The sequence below is a fragment of the Cynocephalus volans genome, chromosome 2 (assembly GCF_027409185.1).
Source record: "Cynocephalus volans isolate mCynVol1 chromosome 2, mCynVol1.pri, whole genome shotgun sequence".
NCBI lineage: Eukaryota > Metazoa > Chordata > Mammalia > Dermoptera > Cynocephalidae > Cynocephalus > Cynocephalus volans.
Window position 1 is genome coordinate 210,819,812 of NC_084461.1, and position 23,263 is coordinate 210,843,074.

The 23,263-nt window shown below is 51.7% G+C and overlaps 1 protein-coding gene across 4 annotated transcripts; it reads right to left on the reverse strand.

The window, feature by feature from the left end:
* Window positions 1-539: 539 nt before the first annotated feature.
* On the reverse strand, window positions 540-21,809 carry TOP3B (DNA topoisomerase III beta). 4 transcript variants are annotated; one of them, XM_063085833.1, is made up of 18 exons: window positions 21,744-21,809; window positions 16,082-16,262; window positions 15,031-15,162; window positions 13,666-13,772; window positions 12,964-13,038; window positions 11,329-11,525; window positions 10,648-10,804; window positions 9,785-9,898; window positions 8,276-8,366; window positions 6,908-7,062; window positions 6,667-6,772; window positions 5,784-5,930; window positions 5,486-5,659; window positions 3,861-3,989; window positions 3,311-3,460; window positions 2,786-2,886; window positions 2,079-2,280; window positions 540-1,091 (listed from the first exon to the last, which is right to left on the reverse strand). In XM_063085833.1, exons 2-18 carry the CDS (start codon window positions 16,149-16,151, stop codon window positions 610-612), a joined length of 2,589 nt encoding a protein of 862 aa, XP_062941903.1. In that variant the 5' UTR covers window positions 16,152-16,262; window positions 21,744-21,809; the 3' UTR covers window positions 540-609. The 4 variants fall into 4 exon arrangements, with proteins under 4 accessions (XP_062941903.1, XP_062941904.1, XP_062941905.1 ...); XM_063085834.1 differs by having other exon boundaries at window positions 21,449-21,783; XM_063085835.1 differs by lacking the exon at window positions 21,744-21,809 and adding an exon at window positions 15,549-15,743 and having other exon boundaries at window positions 16,082-16,124.
* Between the last annotated feature and the right edge of the window lie 1,454 nt (window positions 21,810-23,263).

Consider the following 23,263-nt stretch of genomic DNA (forward strand, 5'->3'; position numbering starts at 1 on the left):
CATTTTCTAAACCTGGCATGTGAATGGCTTCAATGGGGCGCCCAGCTGCCTCTGAGACAATAAGGGCTTGTCATGAGAACAGGAATTGGAACAGACCTCAGGAAGCTGCCAGAGTTGCACACAGGCACCACATACTGAGCTTGCTAGAACTGCAGAGCTGGGAGCAGGGGGCATATAAGTGTGGGGTCAGGAGGGCGACCTGAGCAGTGCACTGGAGCGAAGGTCCAGAGAGGGCTTTCCCAGCCCCACCTGCTCCCCCTGCCAGAGGGATGGGCTGTCGGTGCCCACCTTCCTTACTGCATCCTAGTTGTGCACCTGCACAGAAATGGGATCTGAGCCACCAAATGGCTCTGTTCCTGTGGTTTGACTTGGTGGCCTCCTTGCAGTCACTGCCAGGGCATGGGCACAGTGGGGAGCACTTTGGACGTGTATGCAGAATGAAGGGAGAGGCAAGGGAGGAGGTTTCAGGGACGCAGTAACCCTCTGATATCGCTGCACTAGCAAAAGGCCCCAAACTTCTTGCTCTAGAGAAGACAAAATGCATTTTAATGGTTTCAGCGGCCCAAAGGACAACCACTGTGAGGCATCTGCACAGCATTTCACTGGCCGTCATACGAAGTAGGCTGCCAGGGCTGACATCTTGTCCTTTGGCCGCCTGGGGTTGGGTTTCCCTGGGGGCCGCCGGCCCCGGGCCCGCCCTCGGCCCTGCCTCCTGCCTGGGCCGCCACGGTGCATGGGGTGGCAGGAGGCTGCATGCTTCAGCTCCACCAGCTCCTGGAAGACAGGGTCACAGAAGACACAGCCTGTGTGCTGTGTCTCGTCGCCTGGCAGTGGGGACTTGGCTTTGTTGAAGTCCACATCGAGAAGGGCAGCCTCGCAGGTATTGCAGTTGTCGGAGGACACCCGCACCCGGTAGGCATTCTCGAAGCAGTGCGCCACCACATTGCACTTGTTGCAAGCCACCTTCCACTTGGGGCCTGAGGTGGGGTCCAGCACCAGCACCCCGCTCTCGCACTCCACACACTGGCCGATGCCCAGCATGCTCAGCGAGTGCTGGCAGGAAGGGTGTGTGCACTCGTTGCAGCCCATGCCTGGCGGGGAGAGGGGAGCCTCATAAGCACACTAGCCTGCTCATCTCCCCTCTGCAGCCCCAGGGGCCTGCTCAGTGTCTCAAACCCCTGGATCCCTTGTCACAGCAGAACGAACTCCTCTTGGCCTCACTCTTGAGAACACCCCTGCTCATGGGAACCCTTGGCTCCTGATGTCCCCAGGCTGCCATCACCTCCATTCTCTGCATATCTGAAACTTCCTCAGACTTGGAGACCTCCCCGCCCAGCTAATTCCAGCTGAGCCCATCCCCCCTTGCCTTGCTTCTGCAGCTGGTTATTGGCAGCTTCATGTGGTCCTGATGTCACTGGGCCTCATGCGACTTCAACTGCTCTGGAAGCTGCCAGAGGGCAGGGACAGAGCCTCACTCTTCCTGGCAGCCTGAATGCAGATTGTGACCCCTGAGGGTTCTCTCCAGACACCCTGTAGGCGAACACCTCACTCCTGCTGGCTCCTTGTGGGCAGTGTGGGATGATGACACCGCACGAGGCCAAGTGGGTGCAAAGGAGCTGGTACAGCTGTTGGGGAGTGCGCTGGGCCCTGGGCCCCCTTCAGGCTCCTGGCTTGCTGCTCTCTGCCCTGCCCAGACACACACTTGCCTTTCTCCAGTAACAAGCACAAGGAGAGAACAGCAGCGGACACTGAGGGCACACCGCCCGCTTATCCTCTCACTCACCCCAGTCCACAAGGGGACACAGTTACAACCCTGCCCAGATCCTGACTGAGTGGACTAGATTAGCCTGCCTACTTGTGACCTGGGCAGAGGGTGGCAGACTGGCTGGCTGATGCATGAGCAGTGCCCCAGATACACTCTGAGGTCTCTTATCTCAGTGCCAGGGTGAGGGGTCCCCTTAGAGTCCAGCATGGTGTGAGGCAGGGGCTGATGCTGAACAGAGACCGCAGGGACCCAGCAGGGACGGGGAGGCCAGGCTCAGGAGGGAGTGGCCGGGGATGGGGGATGCTGCACTCACCTTTCTTCATGTCTCGGAAGGGCGGGTGGTTGTAGCAGTAGGGGCACAGAGGGTAGCTCTTGCCCCGAGAGCCTGAGGACCACAGGACCAGCTCGAAGTCGTCCAGTGGGCACCGGAGCTCCTTGTAGAGCTTGATGGTGCCATTCTGCGGGAGGGTGTAGGTCTCATCGCAGTGGGAACAGTGCAAACGGCTTGGCTTGGCCTGCAGCAATGCCAGGGAGGGGCACGAGGGTTGCTGGGGCCACCGACTCTCCCACTGCCCTCGTTCCCCTCATGTTACAGAGTAGGCACCACATAACACACAAAACAAGATACAGAATCTGCAACGGGTAACACAGAGTCCATAAGACATTTCCCAGCTAGGAGTCTCAGGACACTTGCTCCACCCATGAGAAAGGCAGTTCTAAAATCCCTGCATGGATGTTAATACTCATGATAGCAAGAACTGTGGTGTTAGGAAAAAATGGACAGTATGTGTTTAAGTGGCCTAATGGCTTATGCATTCCTGGGGTCATGGGGAGATTGTGGTGTTTGTTGGCAAGGCTGCTTTAGGCCTCTCAATCATTCTTGTGTGACAACCAGGACAAAGAATATCATTCCTGTGTGGCTGACAATAAAGAGGCCTGAAGAAGTGATGTGGCTTGTCTGAGTTAGCGCACAGGCGCTGCAGGCCAGAGGGGCAGTCACAGCTCTTCACCCCCACCTACCTGGATGTACTTCATGAATCGGTGGCACTTCCCACAGCGTGAAAGGGGCTTGCCTGTGGCTGCTAGAGGCGAAAAAGACACCTCCATCAACTCGTCCATGCCTGGGAAGAAGCAGAGTGGAAGAGACTCATGTCCCTCCTCATCTCCAAGAGCGGACTCCAGCAGCCCACCTGCCCAACAGATGGCTTGGGGTAACTGTGTTGACTGGGGGAGAGGCCACCAGGCATGGCCAGAGATCTGAGCGTGAACATGTCCCTGAGTGCAGTGGGGATCCTGTTTCGGCAACAGAACAGCAGAGCAGTGGTTCCGTCTGTGAGACATGTGTGTCCCTGGCTCTGTGAGTGGCGTGGATGCACCTGCTCTTTAATCCTGACAATAACCTAGGGAGGAGGACCATCACGTTGACCCATAGAGGCCTGGAGTCCAGATCTGGAGCTGGTCTCATGAGGGGGCCCCCAGAACCCTGAGTATTGGTGGCCCCGACGAAGGGTCCTCTGGTGAGGGCACAGAAGAGGCGGGCCTTACCAGCGATGGAGTCAACAAAGTAGTGGAACTTCCTCTTGAAGATGTCCAGGGTATGGCCCAGGACCTGGCGGTAGTCGGCCCTGCCCTGGGCGATCAGGTTTAGCTGCTTCTCCACCGCACTGCGGATGGTGGGGAGCACAAGCTCTGCATCTGCGGCAGGCAGGGGGGCAGATGCTGCTGTGAGTATTCACACCCAGGGGCCATGACACCCCTACCAGGCAGGGCAAGAGCCACTGCTCTGCCCACCCCTCCAGCTTAACCAGTCTTCCAGGCCTCTCCCTAGGCTACCCGTCCACAGAGTTGGATGGTACCAGGCTGGCTTCTATGTCTGCAGGCCTTTCCTGATTTCCCACCAGGAAATCTTGTGCAGTGACCAGGGACATCCTGCATATAAGACCACATCACAGATGTGCTCCGGGTTATCCCTGAGCCAGGTCTGCCTCTCCATCTCCCACAGACCCCTGTGGGACCTCCATGGGCCGGAGCAGGCAAGCACCTTAGCAAGGACCCAGGCCCAGCCAGCCCTGGGAGGCAGGACAGAGGGACTCACCGATCTTGTAGTAGCCGTGCACCAGGACGATGCCGAGGTTGGTGGGCTTGAGCCGGCGCCCGCTCTCCACGGTGACATAGTTGCGGTGGCAGATATTGTTGATGTGCACAGGGATGCTGGCGTCTGTCCCTGAAATGCATAGCAAGGCCCTGGTATTCCTCAGCCTGCCTTCGACATGCCCTTTCAGATGTGTGGCCCAGCTTCACCCTCACCTGTCACAGGGTCCCTGCTTCTGGCCCCTCCCTGGCTGCTCCTGGCCTCCCAGAGGAGGGAGAGCTTTGTGCCTGAAGTGCCCCCTGCGCTGCGTGGGGCACTGCACCACATGCCTTTCATGTACTGCCTTGTGAACCCAAGGACAGCCCTCATAACATGAGGTGCTCGTTTCTGCTTTACAGTTGAGGACAGACGCTCAGAGAGATCAGGGAACTCTGTCAAGGTCATGGAGCTTATTCTACTGCCTGTTAAATGTGACCTTTTTGGCCTCTCCTGCCTTGATCCTGTGGTACTCACTTCCCTCCTGGAACCTGGGCCCAGTCCCCTGAATACAGAGATGTTTTGCCCATTTCCTGTCTCCTGACTCCTCCCTCTCTCCAGGGTCCCTCATGACCCCCAGGGCAGGTTCCCAGGTCCAGGGCTGCAGCCTCCTCTGCCCTGAGGAGGCTCCTTGGCAGAGAAAGCAAAGTTAAAGTTGAGGCTTTCTGACTACGGTTTGCCTTGGTCTAGGGGGAGAAAAAGACGATGCTTATTGCACACTTGCCATCTTCCCAAAGCAATTCCACAAGGAAGAATTTCACATGTGAAGAAGCTGGTGTCTGGAGGCTGAGGAGCCTGCTGAGGTCCTGCGACTCTGGGCACAAGGCTGGGATCTGAATCCAGCTGTGGTAGTGCTTTGAGTAGCACTGTGCCCGTGTGGGGCTCTGCAGCCCCACTGTATCTCAGCCACAGCTCCAGGTGGCAGCTCTTCTGACACAGCCCTGTGGACCTCTCAACAGGGCCACCCTTGACCACTTTCCTGTTCAGAAGGCAACACAAAAGCCCTCTTCACTGTCACAAACTGCAGCTCCTTTTGGTTAGTGGGTCCAGACAACTGTCTTGTGTATGACTGCCAGAAACACGACATGGAAGGGTCCCTAAGCTAGAGCAGGGCTGTCCTGTTAACAGGAAAGGACAGAGCATGCTGGTGAGCTATACCCACAAGCCACAGCACCCACTGTAGGCCCTGGAAGGAGCAGGACCAGAGCCTGATACCAAGACAGACCTCAGCTGTCTGTAGACTTGGGAGGATGCTGATCTGACTTTTGTGAATTGTTTGGCATCCTGGGCCAATCCTCAGCCCTGTGGGCATTAGTCAGTGTGTGCTGGCCCTGCAGTGCACAAGGGTGCATCTCGGCCTTCATGGGGAAGGCCAGGTCCCGACATGGAGCCCTTGTGAGGGGCTGTCTGCTGTGAGCCTGCCCAGCTCTGCTGGCCACACGCTGGGCCACCAGTTACCAGACATTGGTCCCTTCACTGGGTGCTGAGTTGGGAAGATAGGGGGTCACCTGGCAGTTTTGCAAATACAGACTCTTGGGCCCAGTCCTAGAGATGGGAACGCTGAGTTTGGGGTCCTGGGGGGATTCACTCACCGATGCCGTGTTTCTCCATGAGCGTGATAAGCTCGGCTTCAGTCAGGTAGTCGGGCGGGTTTGTCTGCTTCTCCAGCATCTTTACCTCGCCCACGGCAAATGTGTCACCCCTCTGGCAGGTGGGGAGGCTCTCTTCTAGGGGTACACTCTGCCAGGGCATGATCTCTGTGTAGCCTGGAGAGACATAGCACTGCCATTCAGGGTCCTTACCTGGCCTCCCATTCCTGGATCCAACGTAGAACATTCTGTCTGTCTCTGTAGATGAGGAGAGGAGGTGGCCTGGGACACGCAGTTTTACCTGGTGAGATGATGGTCTTCCCCGAACAGGTGAAGAACTCCTGCCCAATCCTGAAGGAGATGGTGCTCTGAAGGTACTTGCAGTCGTGGCTGACTGTGGCGATGAAGTGTCTGGTGATGTACTCATAGAGCTGCCATGCATCACCCCCTGCAACAGGCCTGGGGCTGGTCACCTGTGAGCCCAGCCAGGGGCTCTGGCTCTAAGGACCCCCCAGCACTCTCACTTGAGCAGCAGGGCCCTACTGATAAGTCCTCAGGGTGGGATGCCAGGGCCAGCCTGCTCCAAAGCCCCAGGAAGGAGGGAGGAAACTGCACAGGAAGGGAAAGCACATCTCCGTGTCTTGGGGGTTCCTTCACAGCCACAGCTCCCATTACCTCCTGCACATGCTTCCAGTGGGAATGCTCTTCAGGTGCTGAGCCTGTCACACAGCTATCTAGTGACATGTCACTGTGGCTCCAAACTCAGACTGTACACAGTGGCTGCTGTCTCCACCACACTGCTCACTCTTCCTCATATGCCTTCTCCCGGCACGTGGGCCACGAGCACTGCCTCAGGCCGGAGGAGGTAGGAGGTGCTCCCATTGTCCAGCCCTGTCACTCTCTGCCTTGGTCCCATCCTGTCACTTGCCTCCACTTGCCTCCCCCTGACCAGCCACCTGTGCCTGCTGCCACCACTTCACTCCTGCCCTAGTCCTGTGGCGATGGAGCACAACTTCCAGGTGACTCCCCTTGCCACAGCCAGGGCAGGTGGGGGCGGAAGGAGCCCCCACATTGTCAACGGGGCCTGACACCGTCCAACAGTGCCTCATTGCTGCAGCTGCTTGTGTTCCCTCCCTGGGGGCTTGCGTGTGTTGGGACAGAGTGGAGTGGGGGACACCTGATACCTAATTCGGCCTCTGTGGCAGACCTCATGGGGGTGATGGGGGGATGATCGCCAGCATCGTGGCCTTTCCGTGGGCGGTTGATGCCGTCTGCTAACAACTGCTTCACCTGAGGGAGAGAAGATAGCAGAGTCCGAGTGTGGGTAAGCCCGCCCTCCCACCAGCCCTGGGTTTGGGCAAAGTGCCTGAGCTGCTCCTGAGGCCTTGGTGCCAGATGTGTGCAGGTGTGGGTGTCTCTACTCACTGTGTCGGCCCAGTAGGGGTGGTTGGCCTGCTGCCGCAGACAGCCCTTCAGGTCAAAGTTCTCGGGGTAGTGGGTGGTCTCTGTCCGCGGGTAGCTGATGTAGCCTTGTGTGTAGAGTCGCTCTGCTGTCTGCATGGCGTGCTGCGGCCCCATGCCTGTGAGAGAGAGGAGGCTCAGCTAGCCCGAACACAGGATGGCCAGGTGCCTGACCCCAGGCCTGCGTGCTCAGGCTTTAGCACCTGCTGGAGGGGAAGGGTGGCTCTGGGTGGGCACGGCTGAAGCACCCAGGACGGGGCCTGATGGGAAATACTGCTTGCTCTGCTCCACAGTGCTGGTGGTGGTGGTGAGCAGATGTGGCCTTCAGAACACCTCTCCCCCACATTCTGGCCACAGACCCGTAACCACACCATGGGGGCTGCCGATGCCTGCTATGACGACTGACAACGATGGAAGAGTTACCACATGCCCTCAGCTCTGAGCACTTGGGTGTTTCTGTCCTCATGGCACTCTGGGCCACTAAAGACCAGCAGAGGCTGGTGCTCAGCTAGCCATCACTCAATGGCATGGTTGCCCTCCAAGGACCCTGGAAGCGCCACTCGGAGAGAACACTGCCATAGTTCCCTGCAGGGGGCCGTTAATGCCCAGAGACAACCAGCTGCCAGCCAAAACCCCTTCTTGCTACTGAGGAAATGAGGCTCAGAGAGATGGTGCTCGCACCTGTTCCCAGCAGGCGACACCTGAATGGGCCTCTTCCCTACACCAGCAAAAGCTGCTCCGGGACCCTACCGTCAGGATGTCCCTCTCAGGTAGTGGCCAGCATTACCACTGCATTTAAAAAATGTGCTATTTCACATCATTTAATCCTTACCGCAACCCAGAGCTAGGTAATATCGTCACCTAATTTTCTCATGAGGAAACTGAGGCTCGGGACAAAGAAGGAAGTGGCCAGGCTGGGATTTAGAACAGGGTTTGGTTCCGGAGCTGGAATTCCAGAGTTTAATGCCTCTGAGGGGACTCGACTGATCCAGGGACAGGTGAGGGCCCTGCCTTGAGGGTGGCCTTCCATGCGTTCAGTCCTGGCAGCAACTGCTTGGACAACAAATACTATGAAATAGTTTGTTTCCCCACATAAATTCAAAGCTGTTGAGTGTTAACCAACAATCCTTTGAAATGAGATCTTCTCTCCTGTTTTTGTTTCTACTCTGGAACTTAAAGAAATAACATCCGCAGGAAGCTCAGGTCCTCTCTAAGCCTCGGCACCAGTGCATGGGAGGGGTGCTCAGCACAGGTGAGAGTAGTGGCTGAGTGGGCCACTGCCCACGTGCCTCAAGAAGTCTCTTGGGGCTTTAGAGAAACACGCCTACGTACCCAGAGAAGAGCTAGCCACACGCAGCATCTCCACGGTGTTCAGGGCCAGGGGCCTCTGCTTGGCCTTTTCTTTCCTGCTTGTGGCCTCCACCTGGAAGATGGGACACATTGAGTGATTTTTGGAAGGGAGAAGAAGCCACAGAAGAAGAAATCAAGATATGTAGGCAAAGGGTCTGGTTTCATTCCTTTGGTCTCCCTGCTTCTCATACTCATTCTTCCCAGCAGTCTGAAGATTTGACTGAATATTTTATTCAGGACCATGAAGGGGAAAAAGAAAACCTGGAGGAATGGGAAGAGTCAGGAAAAGGGGCAGCAGATGCAAATCCTACAGCAGCTAATGTCGCCCAGGCTGTGGATGGCAAGTGGGGCCTGTCTCGGGGCAGTGCCTGCTGCCCTCTGTGTGTGAGGGCTGTCATCTGGGCCTCTAGTATTGCTACATCTTCCGATTTCTCAAGAGAAGCTGCAAGTCAGGATTTTTGTGAAATCTCACAATTTTTAAATGTTGCTATACTTCTAAGGGCTGTGCTACCACTTTCCATCTCTGGACTGAACACTTGTCAGAAGAGACAATTCTTTGTTTTGCCTACGACCAAAACAATCCACACAACTCAGCCCGAGGATACTGCCCTTGCCAATCCATGTAAACAGGCTAGGGCAGTGCCTTCTGGATTCCACACTTGCAAACGTGGGTGCTCACACTGAGGATAATTGTGTATGTGCAGTAGCGAAGGCTGGGATCACTTGGGGTGAGGTCTGGAGGTGGAGATGGTGTCTCTGCAGGAATGTGATCAGTGCTACCAGCATGCACCAGCATTAGAAGTTCTGGAAGCCTGAGACAACTGCATGGGTGGGCAAGAGGACACGTAAGAAAGACTGGGGAAGGACAGGAAGAAGGCAGCTGAAGGGGGCCAGGCTGTGCCTCAATGACTCTGGTAGCTGTCATAGCTGTAAGGGCATTTACTACGATGGCTTCAGACCTGCCTCACCCTGAGCAGCCAGCCCCTTGTCAGGTCACATCACCCTTTTCCTAACAGCCTAGCAGTATGTCCTTCCAATTCACAAAAACCCCGAGTAAGAAACACAACAAATAAATGCATGAAAGCTAAGGGTGAGATCCCAGGCCCGTGCCCTGCTGTGTGACCTCAGGCGAGTTCATCGATGTGCACATAGGTCCCTCTACAGCTGTTAGAGGTAGAAATGAAGTCCTGTCAAAAGGAGATAAGGCCCACTGGGTCACATGGAAAGGAGAGAGTAGAAGGCGCCTGGCAGGGTCACAGGTGTGGATGGTGCCTGGTACGGAGTGGGCATGTAGTACACTGTAGCTATCACATTGGGCAGAAATATCACAGTAGGAGTAGATGCAGGAATAACCATTCCCCTTTCCAAAAAGATGTCCATGTTTCAGAAAGCAGGAGAAAGACAGCCCTGGGTTACAACCTATTCCTCCAGCCAGAGGCTTCCAAGGTCCACCCAAGGCAAATGTGATAGGTGTGGGTAAAGCAGGTGCACCTTGGCTTCCTTCTCTAGCTTTGTCATATTTAAAAACATCTGTGCGATCTCCCGGTCGAACACTCTCACTCGGTCCCAGTCCAAAAGGAGAGATCTGTCTTTATCAGCATTAACCTGCAGGAAGAAGGATAAAAGGTGAACACACAAGAAAAAGTATCTAGGTGAGGCCATCGCCAGGGCAGAGAATCAGGGCAGATGAAGTTAGTCCTTGTCTGGGGGTAAAACAATCCTAGCTCTAATGTCTCACAGCTGTACCTTTTCGGGTGTGCAGCTGACACCCAGCCCCCTCCTCCACCTGAAAACAGGCAGACTGTCTCAAGAGGGTGGGCTGAAACTGAGACAGATGTCCTCAAGAAGCCTCTGAGCCTCTACCTCTCACACCATCCTTGTTCACCCCCAAGGCCTGGCCAGCACTAGGTGTGGCCCCATCTAGGGGTCCCCAGCTCAGTGTCAACCAGGGCAGGTTTCTGTTATGTTTTAACTCTTATGACGAGCTTCTGTGGAGGCTTTTATTTGAAGAAAAAGTTCTAGGACTTTTAAAAAGTTTAAATGCCAGTGGCCTCAGTCCAGCCCTTGGACCTGATTACTGTAGCAGCTGGGTAATGCAGGGTGACCTCACCCCACACTGCCAGAGTTGAACTCCTTCCCACTCATGCAAATCCAATGCACCCACGCCCAGTCTAGCCCCACTGCCCCCGTGAAAGCTGCAGGTCCCCTTCCCTGGGCACCAGACCACTCTCAGGTACAGCTGCCCACACTTGTGCCCTCAGCCTGGGGCCTGCGAGATGATGATGATGAAAGTCTCTCAGAATCCATACCCCCACCCTGGAAAGCCCCAAAATGAACAGAGAAGGGAAAGGAACCTTGGCCTGCAGCACCCAGTAGGTCTCCGGTTTGAAGGACTGGATTTTATCATGTCTTTCCACGCAGAATCCCAGGGTAGGAGTCTGACATGGCCCAAAGGAGATGAGAGAGCTGTCTAAATCACCATATTTCCCCTGGAAATATTTAGTCTGAAACCTAGAGGGAATGGTGGGGATGGGTGGCGTAGGAGAGAGAAAGATACTTTGGTCATGAATTCACTCAAGACTCTAATGTTAAACACTGTGGGAGTCCAGCCCAGGGCTAGGGGTGGAGTGTGCAGGAGGGGGCACAAGGCGGCTGCTTCCCGCTTAGAAGACAGTGGAAGAGGCAGAGGGCATGTGGCCTTCAGGGAGAAATTTTGTGTGTGCAGTGACGGAGCAAGCGAGAGAGGCTCCCGCCACCTCGGGCCAGGGAGCCTTCTATTCTATTCCGTCTGCTGCACACTCTTCCTCAGGACCCCTGGAGTGTAGACAAACACACTCTGTTTATCAAGCAGTGGCCTGTGTGATCTATGTCAGCTAAATATACAATTTTCCTCAGGTTTTTAAAATGGTGAAAATTGCCTGCTGTCTTCCTGGGATCCAAGGCCCAGAGGCCACAGATCAGGACTGCAAAGGCAGGCGCTATGGCTGGAGGGAGGGCGTGGGTGGCTGGGGCTGCCTACGCGGTGCGGCCAGCACCTGGTGAAGGCACAGCCAATGCGCAGGTCCAGCTCCTGGCGGGCGTCCACCGAGAGGGCCTCATTGTGGTCAGGCTCGCCCAGGTGGGCCATGGCATTACAGATGTCTGTGTCCGTGATGGAGCTGAACCTGGCCCGGAACACTGTCTTCTCGCCACCGTGGCCCTTGTTCATGACGGGCAGAACAGCATCAAGGACCTGGGGGAAGTGCAGCCAATCTGTGATCACCTTCAAGGTCTCTACCTCCCGCCCCACACCTCAACTGTGAGGCCTGGCACATGCGCAATCCCCCGGTCCCTCTGCCTCTAACTCTGTTTTCAGGCCTTCCTCCATCTCTCTCCCCTTCCAGAAACTTCAGCCCCTCCACGACACCCCTGCCAAATGCTGTCTACAAACATATTCAAACAGCTCCTTCTTACTACGGCCCGCAGCTGCTGCCCTCTCTCTTCTACCTTCTGCTCTCACCCCACCAAACCAGGAATGCTAATGCCAAGCACGCAAGGGACCTCATGTTCTCAAATCCATCCTACTAGACCCATTTCCCCTCCTTCTAGCTGGAGGGAGTGCTTGGAGGGGGGGGGTGGAACTTTTAAAAGACTGGAGAAAAGACACAGAAATAAAAAAAGAACAAAGAGGAAAAGGGAATGGGCAAGAGTGGGAAGGCCGCCCCAGCTTGTGGGTGGAGGTCTGGACAGATGAAGCAGAGCAGGGGTCCTAAGAAAGCCGTGCAGTGGGAGGGGAGTCACTGCTGGAGCCTGGCCGTGCAGCTTCCTTACGGGGAAGAGGTAGCTTTGTTTCTGAAGGGAGAAAGCCCCACAAGCTGCTGCCATTCTCCACCCCAAGATGCAAAGGCCTCCAGGAGGAGCAGCCTGCAGGGGAGGGGACAGGAGAGGGGTATCTGGGAAGGTACAGAGCATGATGAGTGTACTGATGGTGTTGCACTGGAACACCAGCTGCCCCAGCTCTGTCTCACTGGAAGTATCTCCTGTGCCCTGAGGTGTGCCAGGCCCCCGGTGAGAACTGGGGGTACAGAGGCATGGGGGTGACTCATACAGAACCACAGCCTGAGGGGCACCAGGTGAGACCAACAGTCATGACCGGTGTGAGGGTTCTGCAGTCAAGGTAAGCACAGAGCATGGGGTGCATGGGGAGCTGCCACCTGTTTCTCCACAGGCAGGGTCCCGAGGGGTGGGAGGGCATTGTGGGTGGGGCAAAGGATGCTGGAAGGCAGGAAGTGAGAAGAATGAGGCCTGGGAAAGGAGCTGAGGCTAGGGATCAACCAGCCTCAATTGAAGGTCCCCAAGAAGCTCCAAGATGGGCCCAGGATGCCGAAAAGCAACCTGTTCCTTGAGACAACCCCATTCCGAAACTTGTGCCCACCCAAAAAGTTCTGCCTTTCTACATTCATTCATACCATGTTTTTCCAGGAAGTGAAGTAACACTCGATCATCCTTAGTAGGATCCATGCATTTTAAAGTGTTTATAAAATTTCCAAAATAAAGGGGGAAAGGCATTTTTAAGCCAATATAGTTTATTCCCCACTCTGGCCCCGGGAATGGTGTGGCTGTGAGCATCAGTTCAGGGTGGGTAGCAAAAGGCCAAAAGGAAGGACCAAAGTGGGGTCCATACTTCTTACCTCAAAGCAAATGTTCTCCCCTTCTTTGTCGCAGTCCAGCCACAGCACAATGTAGTCACAGCCTCTGCCCTCCACCTGCCACATAACATGAGTTAACATGCACCTGCCACAGGCCCCAGTCCCGCACCTTACAGCTCCTGCCTGCAGTGCTCCCCATCAGGGACAAGAAGTGGAACCCAAGCCTCAGGAGGACTAGGCCCGGGCTGAGCATGCAACTGGCTGCAGTGGGACTAGCTCAGCCTCTCAGAAAAAAACTTTAGTTCAGGACTGCTATTTTTTTTTTTTGAACAAACAAACAAACAAAAAAATTATAGCTGCAATATGTTCTTAACCCCAAAAACTACATAGAAAAAGGGCTGAAATGAAATAACCCTAAATGTTAACAGTGGTCGTCTTGGGTAGTGTGATTATGAATGTTTTTTTCTTCTTTCTATTTATATTTTCCATAATGTGTATGTATGTTTTAAAATTAGGAAAAAATAGCCATCCTGATCAAACAATTTCAAAAGCAGAATGCCTGCTCTCCAGGACTGAGTGAACTGGTGCCCAGGCTGACCAATTGAACTGTAAGGAGGGCCAGGCCTGAAGGTACCTCGTGGGCCAGCAGGGGGTGCTCACAGAACGGGCCGAAAGACCTCTGTTTAAGATGCGAATAAGGACTCAAATAATGGTGGGCAAGAATGGCTCCCAGTGTGCACGCACCTGCAGGAACTTCACCATGTTGAGCTTGGGGTTGGCTTCCTTCTTCTCTGTTGGAGCTTGGCTGAACAACTCTGCAGGGTCCACCTTGTCCCACTTGTTATATTTCCCTACAAACCACAGTCATAGTGAGTGTCAAAACCCCAGGAGGATGGTGGTCTCATCTCAAATGAGGAGAGTGAGGCTTGGAGGATGATTTGCCCAGGGTCAGCCTGACAGTCAGAGGCAGAGCCAGGAGGTGTGTTCAGGCCTTTGGGTAACCCCCACCCACCTGGCCTTCCTTCAACTGGGCCGCTGAGCTGATGTCACACCCTGGCCACCTACTAGAGCCTAGCAAGCTCTTGGCAGGGCTGCTGCTCCGTCCTTGCTTCTGGGACCTTCTCTGTGGCTGGGAGCACTGCCATTCCTGGGCCGGCTCACTTTGCCAGAACACAGAATCATGCCCTTGTGCCCTCGTTGTCTCTTCCAACCTGGATTTCTGTCATCCTCTTCCTCCACCTAGCACTTGATGGGGCTCCTTATGGGGGGCCAGCCTCTTTGGCCTCCATGTCCAGCACCTCTACCTGCTTCTCTACATAAGGCCCAGCTCTGGCATGCTTGGCCCTCTGGCTTTCTTTTGGGCCTCATTTCCTGCAGCCTGGGAGAATGGGGTCTCCTGCTGGCTGGAGATAAAGCTTGTGGTCCAAATGCTGGCCACACAACTCAATTGCCCTCACTGTCATCACTGTCGACAGTGAGCAGCAAGAACAACTACTAAGACTTTGCTGTGTGCCAGACCCTGTGCTAAGGGCTTTACCTTCACTGTCACACTGAATCTTCAGCAGTCTTGGGAAGCAGATGGCACTGTCATAACATTTGAGAAAAGGAAACTCACAGAGGTTGTCACTGACCTGGCCCCAGCAAGCTAGCGGAGTAAGAGTCAGACTCTTGTCAACCACACAGCCCTGCAACTAGACTTGGTGGGTCACTATGCTGACCCTTCCAAGTTAATGGATAACAATAATGATACAAAGATGACAATGATGGACACCAAATGACCGATGGACAACAGTCAATTCACCAGGAGCAGCAGCCGTCTCCTAGATACCTGCATGGGCCAGGCCCTTCCTGAGATAGGGACCACCACCTCATCTGCATAGGAAGGTGTACAGGGGTGCTTCTGGGATGGGGACCCTCAGGGGTGCTGAGCATCAGAGCCTGGGCTCTGGGTACCTCACCCAGGGACCCCCAGTCACCACTCCACAATCTGTTGGCCTCCTGACTCATGAATTCTGGACACACTTCTCTGCCCAGAGGCGTTCTCCTGGCTCCAGCTAGACACTGGGCAGCACCGTGCAGGGCTCCACTCAGTGGAATGGGGGGGCCTACCCAGGAAATCCAAGGTCATCACGTGCCCACAGACAGATGTCATCTTGAAGCACACTGGCTGGCCAGCGAAGGTTCCAGTGTACTCATGGACTGAGCATGCGCCGTTCAGTCCTTTGTGTGAGGACATGTTCCCTGGGGAGGAGAGACGCACACAGTGATGGCTGCTCCTGCCAAGTTGCAGATGCTGTGAAGACCCCAGGACTGGATGCTGCCTCTCAGAGGTCCAGGTCCCTCCCTCCCCAGAGAAGTCAGTGATAACATTCCTCAGGCCGCTGCTGGTAACTGGGTACTGAGAGACTTAACTGCGTTTGGGAAAAACAGCCTCTGTAAACCACATAGCTCAGCGAGCTTGTGAAGCAGTGTCGCGGGTCAGCTGGGAGCCAGGAGCAGATGCTCTCAGGCTCTTTTTCTGTATTTTTGTTTTCCCTCTTCAATTCGATTCTGTCTCACTTCATTCAAGCTTTACTCAAAGGTCACCAGGGACCTCTTAATTACCAAATCCCATGGTGTCTTCTCACCCTGTCCACTGATGGTCCCTCAGCTGAACTTTCTTGGCTTCTGGGGACCAGGTACCACTTCTCAGGTCTCCTCTCCTCTTCAAACCATGGCTTCTCAGCTGTACTAGGGTCTCTTCCTCCACCAACTACTGGACCAGGGAGAGGTCAAAGTGGATGGCTTCCACTCTCTGAGTACCCAGCATCCAAATACCCTTCCTATATGGAGGGAATTCAAAGATAGGAAGGGAAACGGCACCCTACCAACCATCCCAGTGGCCAGAGTTGGGGGGAGAGGGGCAGACATTTCCTGTTCCAGCTCTCTGGTGTCTCAGGAGTGCCTGTGGCCAAGCTCAGCCTATCAGTTACTTGTGAGTGATGTGAAGTGCGGGGGCTGTGGTTGCAGCTAAGTCAAAGGTCCAGAGGTCATGGTCAGTGTCCAGCAGGACTATGCCTATGGCATGGCTCATCAGACTTAGTCAGGGGGGAGGGGGCGGTATACAGATGAAAGTTTATTGCTTAGGCTTGAAGGAAAGCTTAGGCTTGGTCTTTCCTACCTCGAGAGAGGATTCTGGCAATGGACTGCGCCAATGATGGCTTTTCTGCAACCATGAGCACAATCTTCATCTTGTCTCAAACTGTCTGGCCCTCAGATTTTCACACTCTCTTCAGGGCAATGGCAATGACAAAGCTCAGAAACTCTCTTCTGCAGCTGAGCACTGCTATCAATGCTGACTCCTAAAGAGAAGAAAAGATGCTCAGAAAACAGCAATGCTTCCAATAGAATCTATACCACTAACGAGGAAACTCACTTTAAAAACAAAAACAAAACCAAAACAAAACACCCTAAGGCAAGAAAAAATAAAATTAGGGAAACCTGAAGACATCTGACATAGAAACAACTGTTCAGATCAACTGAAGTGGCTCAGAGATGACCTTGGGAATCTGGCTTCGTTTTGGGGGAAGGTGAAGTGGCCCCAGTGATCTCAGGTCAATTTTGTCCCTAAATCCATACTAGGAAGATGTTGAAGCCAATAGGCCTGGACTTATGGTCTGGGGCAGGTGGGTACCTGGCCTCCTCCCTGGGCTGGCTCTTCCACCTGCGAGTGCACTCATCTTCCAAGCGAGTGCAGCTTGACTGATCGCAGGCCCAGCTAATGTGCTAACTCTTCTTTAAAGAGCTCTCCCAACACCCACTGGCTGGATGAATTGTTTCCTCCTGTGTCTGCGGCTCTTGGGTTAGGTCTCTGTTCCAACCCACTGCACATCATGTCACAGTCAAGTCACTGCCTCATCTCTACAATAGGACACAAGTGGCTTAATGTCTGAATCGCTGCTGGCATTTCCATCAGCTTTCTGTGCCTCATACATGACATTTAACACCTGCTAGCCAAATAAACAAAATCCACACGGACCCTTTCTGTCATCTTGGTCATCGTAAATATCGCATTAATGTTTATAAATATAGCATTGCCTTAAAAAAAAAAAAAAGACTTGTATTGAGACAACTGGGCATCCTTCTAGGAAAAAAATAAAGTTAGACTCCTACTTCATAACTCCTACAATAACAGATTCCAGATCTAGCAAAGATTTAAGTAAAAAAACAAAACCAGAAAATTATTATAAGAAAACATGATTATTTTAAAATAATCTCAATATGAAGGGGAAAAAAAAAAAAAGAAAAACCAAAGTCACTCAAAACTCAGAAGCACCTGAAAAATGTTTAGATGTAGCTGGTTTCCTTTTCTGTGAACGGCCTATTCACAATTTTTTACCCACTTTTTTCAACTAGATTGTTGTTTTCTTATTTTTAGGAGTTAGCCCTTTACGATGTGAAATAATGTCCAACAACACTCGTCAAAGAAAATTAGAGCTAAAACAAGTATGTGTTTATCTCACTAGCAAAGACCCAAAGTTTGAGCACACAGCTCAGGATGAAGGTGTGGGAAGAGGCAAACTCAAACAAACGTGGGAAAGCACAACCTCTATGTGGAGCAATTTGGTGATACCTCTCAAACTACAAGTGCACATCCCCAGCAATTCTATTTCTAGTAAAGAATTCAATTAGTCCAGTTTTTTATTGAGCACCTACTACGTTAGGCCCAGTCCTCAGTATAGGGAATACAGCACTGAGCAACACCGGGTCCTGAACTCCTGGGACTCACCCTGCGGTGCTGGGGAGTGGATATGTGTGTGTGTGTTGGTGGCGTGGTAGGGAGGGTAGGGGCAGGGCTGCATCCAGGGGATGCCACTGGACACTGCAGCGCCTGTGACAAAACACACCCCTTGGGGAATTCTCTGGAGCATTATCACTCATAATGAAAGATTAGAAACAACCTAGTGTCTGACAACAGGGAATCAGTTAACAAAATGTATGGCATATCTATATGAGTATAATGGAACACCCTGTAGCAGTTAGCAAGAATGCATCTGCTTGGTAAATATTAATGTAAACCAGCCTGCTGAGATAAATTACATAAAGAAAGTTGGGCATGTAACACACACACACACACACACACACATACGCACTTGTTTACAAGGAGTAGATGTATCTGGGTAGAACTCAAACAGTCAACGCAGTTGTGGGGGTGCGGAGGGGGTGGGTGTTAGCGACTGGAGGTCAGGGATGGGGCGAGTCTCCTGCTCATTACATTCCCTTTTGCATGTTTTACATTTAATGCCATGGATGTTTCAAAAAGTTCATGGAAAAATAAAAAGATAATATGAATCTTTCCGTGAACTTTTTGAAGACTCCTCCTTTGTGACTGATCAAAAGAACTAAGACAATGGATTTAAAAATAAAGACAAAATTGGGCTGGCCCCATGGCTTGCTTGGGAGAGTGCAGCGCTGGTAGCGCCGAGGCTGCGAGTTCGGACCCTATATAGGGATGGCCGGTGCCCTCACTGGCTGATCGTGGTGCAGACCACACTGTGCCGAGGGTTACGATCCCCTTACCGGTCAGAAAAAAAAAAAAAAAAAAAAAGACAAAAATGAAACCAGAAAAATAAAAGAGGGCTGTAAATGGCATTGTTCAAAAAGGATGCCAACAAAACCACCTTCACCAAAGGGGCTGTCAATCCTGTAAGAGACTACAGGACCACAATGAAATCAGTAATCTTTATGAGAAAGCAGCCCTGCATAAAACAACAATTTGCTTTTTTTGCCAAAATAAATATATATATATATATTTTTTCGTGACTGGCACTCAGCCAGTGAGTGCTCCGGCCATTCCTATATAGGATCCGAACCTGCGGCGGGAGCGTTGCCGCGCTCCCAGCGCCGCACTCTCCCGAGTGTGCCACGGGCTCGGCCCCCAAAATAAATATTTGGATGTTTCCTCTAAATACACAATCATCCCAGAGAAAAAGCTGAAATCTCAGGGAATGACAGCAATGGCAGTCTGCAGGTGAGCTCACTGCCTAATGACAGCTCCAGCTGCATCTTCCACCACGCTGCTATGTGCCCCCACCCCAGGCCCTCCCTCCCTGTGTTTCTTTGTTGTTCCTGCCTTCAGATCACTGCCTAGGATACTTTTTTCATCAGTGTACTTGCTCTGACCCCCTCCTGGAAACTGCACCCAGCCTGTGCTCCCCATCTGGGAACATTTCGGTTCTACCAAAATCAGAGGCCCAGAAGTGAGATTTAAAGGAGACCCAGGGACTCCCCTTCTCCCACCCAGAGATGTCAGAGCCCAAAAGGGAAAACTGGCAGCAGAGGGAGACTGGTGTGTGAGGGCTTCCATGTTTCTTGTCCCTTCCAAAGTAGGAAAAAAGTTTTGTCTTGCAAAGAGAATAATAAAAATGCTTTTGGATCTCTAAAATTTAAAAACTGACTTTAAATCTGTAAGAGTACTGCAAATACTTCTTCTCAATGTTCTTTTCCCCATGGTATCAAAATTTCTAAAAATTTTACATCTCCACCACACAACTAAGTTCCTAAGTGTTTCGATAAATTGACAGATTGAGAAGTCCCTTCAGAGAGAAATATTTTGCCTTAGCATCTTAAAGGTATAAACTCATTTATCCAAGAACAGGGAGGTGCACACAAAGGCACATGTGACCTGCCTGCTCCTGTCCCAATTTCAGATAGCCTGTTCGCCTGTCAGACTGTGCAGTTTGCTATTCACATTTGATATGCACCTGTCTTCAGTAGCTTTGGCTCTAAAAAAATACAAGTCCTATACTTGTACAGAATATAAATTTATACTTCAGCACTGCATGGGCACTTTGTAACGTTCTGAGTACCACTGTTTTATTGGAAAAAACACATTGTGTCCTTTAAAGGTATGGAACAATGGAATCCTGGGGTAAGGAGTCTTAGCGATCATCTGGTACAACCATCTCAAAGAAGAACAGACCAAGACTCAGTGAAAGTGATTTTCCAAAGGTCACCTGGGAAGTTTGTCCAGTTGAGGCTGAAACTCATGCTTACTTACTTCCAGCCCGGTATAGTTTTCTTTAACTGCACCAGGTCCCACCTCTCAAAAGGCTTCTGCAGTCTTAACTGTGGTTAATTTTCTGTGATTAATCTTGGGGCCTCCCTATTTATCCATTAAGGCACATCTCCTATTTCAAAATGTATACCAATGAGGACAAAACCTGAAAGTAATGATTTGCAAATTTCATTTATAGGGCCGGCCTGTGGCTCACTCAGGAGAGTGCGGTGCTGATAACACCAAGGCCACGGGTTTGGATCCTATATAGGGATGGCCAGTTGGCTCACTGGCTGAGCATGGTGCTGACAACACAAACACCAAGCCAAGGGTTAAGATCCCCTTACCGGTCATCCTTTTTAAAAAAATTAAAACAAAACAAAACAAAACTTCATTTATAAACCACCTTCACACTTACTGACACTATCATTCACTTAAATTTTTGCTTTTTTTCTTAAAGCTTAAATACAGTCATGTATCGCTCAAGGACAGGGATACATTCTTCATTATGTGAACATCATAGAGTGTACTTACACAAACCAAGGTGGTATAGCCTACTACACACCTAGGCTATATGGTGTAACCTATGGCTCTGACTACTGTCAAGTATGTGTGGTCCGTTGTTGATGGAAATGTTGTTATATGGCACGACTGTATATAAAAATGGCCAGAAATGGGTTCTTTACAGTAACCTACTTGATGTATCAAATTCAATTTTGTTGCCCAGCAAAGCTCTGAGACTGCAGTTTGTCCTCCTATTTCAAAAAGGGAGATTAACAAGTACTAAGGGGGTGTTGACAACAAACACCCCAAATTGAGGCTATAATTAACAGTGAAAGTAAATTTAAAAGGGAGTAGCAGGTTAGTCTGCTATACCACCAATGGTGTGTGTCCTTTGGGAGACACTTTAAAGAGACAGTGGATTTAGCTGGTGAGTGGAGGCCTAGCAGAGGTCCCAACAGTATTAAGAGTCCTAGGACTTCCCACCTCAGAACTTTACCAAATATCTACAGAATCAGGAAAAGAGGTAAAGAAATGATTATTTCTTACACTCCCTCCTTTATACTAGGCATGCCATAGCTACAAACACACGTTATTTAATCTTACCAACAGTCTTACTTTCTTTAAAGTGTCAGGTGACCTTTGTCGAGACTCTAGGAACCCCAGTGCTCACTGGCCATCAAACCCAAGTTGGGAGGGCCTCAGTCCTGTTCCCAAGGGCGGGAGGGATAATGAGGCAAGACGAGGTCATCATCATCCCTTCACCTCTGCGAGAAATTACTGCTCCTGGATTCTAGCTAATTTGTTCACAAATGTACGCTCCTTCATCTCCGTATAATAGGCGAGAGAACCTGGGCACCCTCAAGACCAAGCCGGGGCCCAAGAGGCAGGGTGGAACCTGCCTGGACAGCGCCAACCTGGTTCCCGACCGCTGCACGGCCTCTTTGAGCCTGTTTCCTTACCTGTGAGATTCGGACAACACATACTCACCTCAAAGAGCAGTGAAAAGGTTCGATGAAGAAGCTTTAACCGCAGCGCCTGCTCCCTCCAGGCACTGGGCTAAGCGCTGGCCCATCACCCCTTCCCTGAACTCCCACAGCAAGCCCCGGGGAAGAGTCACGCCCGACAGATAAAAAGCAGCGAGAATGCAGAGTCCGGCCTGGGTCCCTCTCCCGCACCCCAGCTCGGTGGTCTGTGCCCGGCCAGCATTCAGGAAACACGTCCAAAGAAAGGCCGCGCTTCCTGCTTCCCTGAGCCGCCGGGCGCCCCACCTCCCGCCGCTCACCCGCAGCCGCACCGCGGCTCTTGCTCCAGCTCCCGCTCCCGGGGCAGCCACCGGCAACCCCTACTTCCGGGTCCGGCCGCTTCTGGCGTCCCCGCGTCCAGCATGCCAGCGTCTGCCCCCGGCTCCCTCGCGTCAGCGTCCGCGGGTTCCGTGGCTCGCGCGTTCCGGAGGCAAGCCCGGGAGTTGGTCTTTCACGCCGCGGACCGCAGGGGGTCCCCGAAAATTCCACCCGGATTCTTCCCCGCCCCAGAGAGCCAATTATGATAATAATTATTACAATCGTTATGAAAACTGTTATGAAAACATATATGCTGTCAGTATTAAAATAATCGAAAAGTACAGATGTCTGTATAAGTGGGCTCCTTTCGATGCTATAAACATTTGTGGAATGAATGAATGATCTGTGTAAATATATCTGGAAGATGAATTGAAAGATAAAATTTTTTGTATTAGAGCATTAGGATATTGAAGGTTTAACATAATTTCATGACCTTATTTTAATATCTTTTAAATAATAATATACACACATTTCCTTTACCCCCTTGTAGACACTTTTCCCAACCTGCTTTTATCGGAATACTGGCCCCTATAGATGTTCAGGAAAAAGAAAAATTCTATGGGCGAATAAGGTTCGGAAGTGCCATGAGTTCAAAGTCACAGTGAGAGTTCACTTTTCAAACAGAAATCCTGATTCCAAACGCGCTGCTTGGCAGGTGCTTCATCTTCAAAATGGCAACTCCCTCTTCCTGGTTGCTCAGGCCCAGTGCCCTGGAGGCATCCTGGACTCCTCTGACTCTTCTCTTTCTGGCACTTGTTACACATCTGCAAATCCTGCATCACTGTCTTCAAAATACAGATGCTCCTGCTGACCTAAGTAAAAGAAATTGAGGCCAAATACCTAAAGAAGGGATTAATTTGAGCCTGTTATGAGAGACTGCAGCCCAGGACATGTATTGGTCAGGTCACCCTGAGAAATGTGCTCTGCAGAACAAAGAGAGATCAGTAACATTTAAAGGAAAAGGAGCTCTTCAGGGGGTAGTTCCAAAGTTGTTTGCTGAAAGTTTACATTGGTCCACTAAAATAACGTGTTATTGATTGGTTATCCATTGTTTTAGCATCATAAATTCCAGGAAAGTTACAACATAGAAAGTGAGGGTTGCATCGTACAGCTTGTGATAACATTTGGATAATGTATGACCCTTAGAGGTGCTAGTTGGACTGGAAAGCTGCTGCTTCTAGCAATTATATGGATGTGGGTGAGGGGGATGTGACTGAGGCTTCATGGCCATATCTTCCTGGGCCTGAGAAATGTAGCAGAACTTGGATTGATTAGATTGTTTTTCTTTCTCATTCCTCAATTTATGATGGGATTACATCCTGATAAGCCCATTGTAAGTTGAAACTATTGTAAATTTGTCAGGCTCGAATCACAGATCCCTCTGCCCCATCCTGTGCAGGTTGCGAGTCAAGTAACTGAAAGAAGATTCTGGCCGCCTGAGATGCAACAGACATGAGCTCTG

Excerpts from the sequence above, each read along its gene's own strand:
- TOP3B (XM_063085833.1), bottom strand. The coding sequence starts at position 16,151 with ATGAAGATTGTGCTCATGGTTGCAGAAAAGCCATCATTGGCGCAGTCC. Across the intron at positions 11,526-12,963 it reads GGGAGAACATTTGCTTTGAG|GTCCTTGATGCTGTTCTGCC; the intron begins GTAAGAAGTATG and ends CACTTCCCCCAG. Across the intron at positions 5,660-5,783 it reads GAAGACCATCATCTCACCAG|GCTACACAGAGATCATGCCC; the intron begins GTAAAACTGCGT and ends ATGTCTCTCCAG.